The 5,674-nt window shown below is 33.2% G+C and overlaps 1 protein-coding gene across 1 annotated transcript; it reads right to left on the reverse strand.

Moving 5' to 3' along the window:
* Positions 1-527: 527 nt before the first annotated feature.
* LOC111987335 (agamous-like MADS-box protein AGL61) lies at positions 528-1,028 on the reverse strand. Its single transcript, XM_024019040.2, has one exon. It carries the CDS (start codon positions 1,026-1,028, stop codon positions 528-530), a length of 501 nt encoding a protein of 166 aa, XP_023874808.2.
* Between the last annotated feature and the right edge of the window lie 4,646 nt (positions 1,029-5,674).

The following is a 5,674-nucleotide window of genomic DNA, read 5'->3' on the forward strand; positions in this document are numbered from 1 at the left end:
ATATCCGTCAACCCTGCTAAGCATTGCATCACTAATTCAAGAAAAATTATCAGTCATTAAACCAAAACAAAGAATATTAAAGAACACCAAGAATATAAAATAAAAAAATAAACATAAACATAAACTCAAACCCTACTAAGCATTGTATCACTAATCCGAGAGAAAAAAGAAAAAAAAAAGGGAAAAATTATGCAAAACCCTATTTCTATATATACTTCACCCATGAAAGAAAGCCAAAACAGGAGCTACTTAAGAACCACATATTATTTAAGCAAATACTGCTGTCTATGCTTGTTTAGCATCCATGAAAGATGATAGTTCAAAAATAAAAAATAAAATTAAAACAAAGAATGTTAAAGAAAACTCAAACCCAACTGCATTATTGCCTCGCCAATTCGAGAGGACAAAGAAAAAAAAAGAAAGAAAGAGCAAAGAAAATTAAGGAAACCCCTCCTTCTATCTTCACCCATGAAAGAAAGCCAAAAGCAGGAGCAGAAAATCAAAGTAGAACCAAAACTCCAAGTTTATCATCTTTCACAATCATTATTAACATCAGGCTTCTCGATCGGACGCAAAGGGAAAAACTCTCTAGTAACCATTGTCCGGATATCGGTCTCGTCAACCTGCTCCATGTATGCCTCTTTCTTGAACTCTAACATGGCCGCCATGTAACCCTCAAGCTCCTTCAACTCCATGTTGTCTATGGACTTTTCCCACTCAGACTGAAGAATCTGATCACAAGCTGATGATGATGATCCCTCTGGGTTGTTGTTGTTGTTGTGTTGGCTTAAGAAGCGGTCGATAACAGAGTCAGCAGTTGGGTGAGTGAAGGTGTAGAGTCTGTCTTTGGGAGAGAAAACGAAGACAGCGACATGGGCACCGCACATGGCGGAAAGCTCGGCGGCTTTCTTGAAAAGACCCTTGCGCCGCTTCGAGAACGTCACTATTCGCCTCGAATGCTTCTCTATTCTCTTCATCTCGATCTTCTTCCGCCCAGATGGCCGCTTGCTTTCATTGTTTTCAGCCATACTTTTTCGAGAGAGAAACAGAGAAACCCCACGTACAAGGAAACCTAAAGAAAAAAGGAATGCCCTTTGTGATATTGTAAGAGAGGAAACTACGTAGGTTTTACCGACTTTTATATATTGGTAAAGGACTTATTATGTTTCACCTTAGGCTTCAGTTTCCAGTTTCTTCAATTGTTTGCAGCGTGTACACGACGTGCCTTGCAAGTTAAAGATTTTATTTTAAAATAATTTTTTTTACAAGCACTATGAAGCACTCAAATCAACAGGTGTATAATAGAAAATAACTATTTACATATTTTTGCCTAAAAATAACCCACATTAGTGAGTATTTTTTTTTTGAGAAGCCACATTAGTGAGTATTTAATTATTTAAATTTACAAGTTTGTTAAACATTAGAGCACTGACATTAATGAGTATATAATAGAAAAATCTATACAATTTACTAATTTTTTTCCTAAAAAACTACCTTAATTAGCCCTTTTCACTATTTTTTTTAACTAGTGCGAAAACTACAGAATTTTTCAAGACACATATCAATACTTGACTTAAAAACTCAAGGTTCTCAATAAATATTTATTTCATAAAATTTACCTAAAAGAGAGTTTAATAACAAGCAACAAGTGTGCATGTGCTAAAGCAGAAAATAAAGTGCATATATAACTCTTATACAATTGACAATTTGACACCACAATTTGCATTTATCTCAAAATAGTCATGCACTAAGTTATACTACACATACTTTTAAGTTTCTCCACAATATTAAGCATGTTCTAAGTGAAGAGATAGATATTAAAATTCATGTGATACACCTTAAGAAAAAATAAAACAAGACAAAATAAAATATTTTTGTCTTTTTGCAAATTTTCAATGTTTTTGGATTTTTTTGAATAATCAAAACAAACTAAAAATAGAAAAAAAAAATCCTTAAATAATTGAAAGAATTAAATTAGGGGCAGTTCAAAAAACACTCACTTCAGAAAATCTATTATCACCCACACAACAAAAGTCTTTAGCTTTGTAGGTGAAAAACATGAAAAACATAGTGTTTTTGGGGGGGGGGGGGGGGGGGAAAAAAAATTTTTTTTNGGGGGGGGGGGGGGGAAATAAAATCCTTTTTCATTGGGAGAACCTTTTTTGAATTTTCTATCACATGTCAATTAACAAGTTTAAATTTTTCAAAAGTAGACCAAGCAATTTTTCAAAACTTGTGGAAGGGAGTACAAATATAAACTTTGTTATATTTAGACTTTAGGGGTTTGAAAACTGACTTAGTCAAAACAAAGGTTTGGTAATAGAAATTTTTCTAGTTTAGCTTTAGACTAATTAATTCTTGTTCCAAGCTTTTTTTCTTCTCAACTTCAAAGGCATAATTTTATTTTTTATTTTTTTAAATCACATTCAATTAATTTATTTATTCAAACATACACTCAATGCCTCTTTTTCAAGTTTAACCATGTTTTACTCTTCTTGGAATTTCTAGCAATTTTCAAAGAATTAGATAATTCCCCATAGAGAGTTTCACGGACATCAATTAAATCAACAGACTTAACCCTAAAGGAAACATATCCATTAAATAGAATCGAAGTTTATGCAATAGACTTAACCCTAAATATACTGCTACTCACATGTAGTACTTACTAGCATGATCACACATAGCTCCGAATCCATGAATTCTTCTACTTTGGATTGTTGCCTATTTGTGACTTTGGGATTTCCACTCAAAGGTTTTAGATCAGCAATTGTGGTTAACTGATTTCACCAAACTTCTCTATTAGTGACTCTAGGAAATCCACTTAAAGGTTTTGACTAGCAACTGCTGTAAACTTGATTGATCTATGGCTTCATATAGATCTATAGTATGGTCAGCAACAACACCGTGTTGATCTTTCTCTATGTGCTCTTGAACTCTCACGAGTTGAATAGATGGAGTCTCAGATATACTTTGAAAGTTTCCAGTATAGTGAGATTGAGAGAAACTTGGTTATTCAAACCCTAGCTGCACAAACAATGATTTCTCTCTAAAAACCTCTTTAGGTATTAGCTTTATTAATGTTGCAATAAAAAATCTTGATTGGTCAAGCCAAGTGTCGAGCTAACAATCGAAGTGACAGAAACTTTGTTTTATTGCTCTGAACTTGATTCTTTCTTGATCGGAACTTGGGTCTTTGTTTTGGACTATAAAATACACCTTTAACATACTCAAGATTCACCAAAAACACTATAAATGGATTATATTTAATCAAAGTTTGTCAACCTAAAAATATGGACTCTACACACATAATATCAGAAACCTCACGGTTGTATCACACAAAGGGTAATATAGAACATACATGGAGTTGCAACACAAACAGACAAACATGCATGCCATGATTGTTTCTGGTTTAATCTCAAGAAGCTGGGGGAAAAAAAAAAGACAATGAAGAAAAACCCATTACAGAAAACTCAATAATTCCTATTCTAAAACTAATAATGCCACTCAAATCTGAAATAAAAAAATAAAGCTCGACAAAGAAAAGAAGAGAATAAAAACCAGGGATATAATAGAACCGCGTCAATTATAGATGAATAGAAAGTATTACAAAAATAAACCAGGCATATAATAGAAGCCCACATCATGTGTTACAAAAGTACCTGAACTGGCCTAAGGCTATCTATCATTCTAATAAAGTTCAATTTGTTTTTAAACAGGCCTATGAGTGCAATTGTATGCTTTAGCTCTCGGGTCCACTAGATTAATTTCTTACAATTTTTTTTTTTTTTTGAGTAAAATTCCTTACAATTGATTACTTTCTAATTGGCAGACAATAATATTTATTCAAACTTTTTATTGCGGAGTTTTAATGAAGCTCTTCCAAAACCAATGCTTGCACAATCAGGGTGTATAATATTCAAGTGAATCTGAACATAATAGTATCAAGTACGCGTGGCTGATAGCCTAGTGTGTGTAGCCAATTGCCAAATAAGGTTTGATCAATATTTTTGAGAAAATTTCCTACCCCCCATATATAGAATGAAATTTTTTTTTGCATGTTAAAGAGGCTTAATAATTCTTTCACATTCTAATTTTTTTATGTTATATTTAGTGTAGAGGTATTGGACCCAGGAGCTCATTATTTACGCGTATATTGGGCCTAGGGCCTAATCCGAGGGCTTGAAGTTGTCTGAGGAGGAGTAAACATTGTCAGTGGAGTCTGTGTTAGTGAATGAGGAAGTTAGTTTTGGTCATAAGGGCCTATGAGGGGGTTCCAAGGATGAATGCTCCTCAGCTAACCAAAGCCAAGATTTGAGTGGGTGGTTTGCCGTTCATGGGATCATTCTAGGAAATTCTGTTGATACATATAAGCATTACAGTAACATAGGATAGGGGAAATCCTAAAATATCTAAGGAGAAAATTGCTACCACCGCATTAAATTCTATGCAACTAACCCTCTAGCCGCATTAATGTGGAGGTGATACTTAAACAGTGATTTTCAGCCTTACAGTTACTGTATGAAGATTTCAGAAATGTGCTGATGTAACAAGTATCAACACCAACCATCTGGTCTGCACGTGGAGGGTAGAGATGAAAAGGGAAGGTAGTGTAAAAGAAGAAGAAGGCAATGAGAGAAGGGGGTCGAGAATTAAGAGAAAAAGACTGTAGCAATTAAGAATTGCATTTGTAACTAGGCTTGAGAGAAATATATAAGAACTAATCTCCTTGGACTGTGCTGAGGACAATTTACTTCAGTGTAAACTTGTCTCACTTCATTCTCTTGTCATTTGAACCCATTTTAGTGATTGTTTGATTCATTAAAGCTTAGTTTTCCAACTCGCTCTCTACAAATTCATTGTTTTGGGCTTTTTGGGCCTAAATCCATTCACACAATTTTAACTAAATTAACATAGAAAACTCCACTTTTGATATATTAACAAATAAACACCTAAATTAACTTTAATCTTTATCTCTACTAAATTCTAATAATAATTTTTCTCTACTTCATTTTTCTACTCATTTTAGCGAAAAAGACACAAACACCGTCGTCACACAAACCACCCAAACTACCATTCATATATACTGTCACTTGAAACCACCAAATGATTCTTAAAAATAGAGTCGTTGGCCAAAAAGACAACACCATTACCATTTGCAATTACCAAACCCATAAACAAACAAATAACATAGATCAAACTCATAAATTATATTCGGCCACAAAGGTCTAATCAAGGAAGTTAATAATGAAATCATCCAATACAATTAGTAATTATCCTACCACTCAGTCCACCAATACAAAAACACATTCAAATAGTACCACTCCATATATTGGACTTACTGGTGAAAATAGGTCATTATAGCTGGTAGATCAATACCGAACCGATATCTGATCTATGTTTCTATGTCTTCTTTTTATTAAGTTTTTTTTTTTTTTTTTAATTATAAAACTTTTATTGTTTTTTCCACTCGATGCGAATGCTATCAAATAAATGAAAGGAAACTAAATGTTGAATTCAACTTTTCAAGCTTTTGTCGTTAATTGTGAATGATGTAAATAAATTACAAGAAATTGATTTAACTTTTCAAATTTTGTCATTTAGTGTGAGTATCTCCACCCAACATCACATTGATATATCAAATCAAGTCGCCTTATTGATATATGATTTGATATAT

Source organism: Quercus suber, unplaced genomic scaffold (assembly GCF_002906115.3).
Source record: "Quercus suber isolate HL8 unplaced genomic scaffold, Cork oak 2.0 scaffold_225, whole genome shotgun sequence".
In the NCBI taxonomy this organism is placed as follows: Eukaryota; Viridiplantae; Streptophyta; class Magnoliopsida; order Fagales; family Fagaceae; genus Quercus; species Quercus suber.

What these genes read in the sequence shown, in the direction of transcription:
- LOC111987335 (XM_024019040.2), bottom strand. Translation starts at nt 1,028, where the DNA reads ATGGCTGAAAACAATGAAAGCAAGCGGCCATCTGGGCGGAAGAAGATC.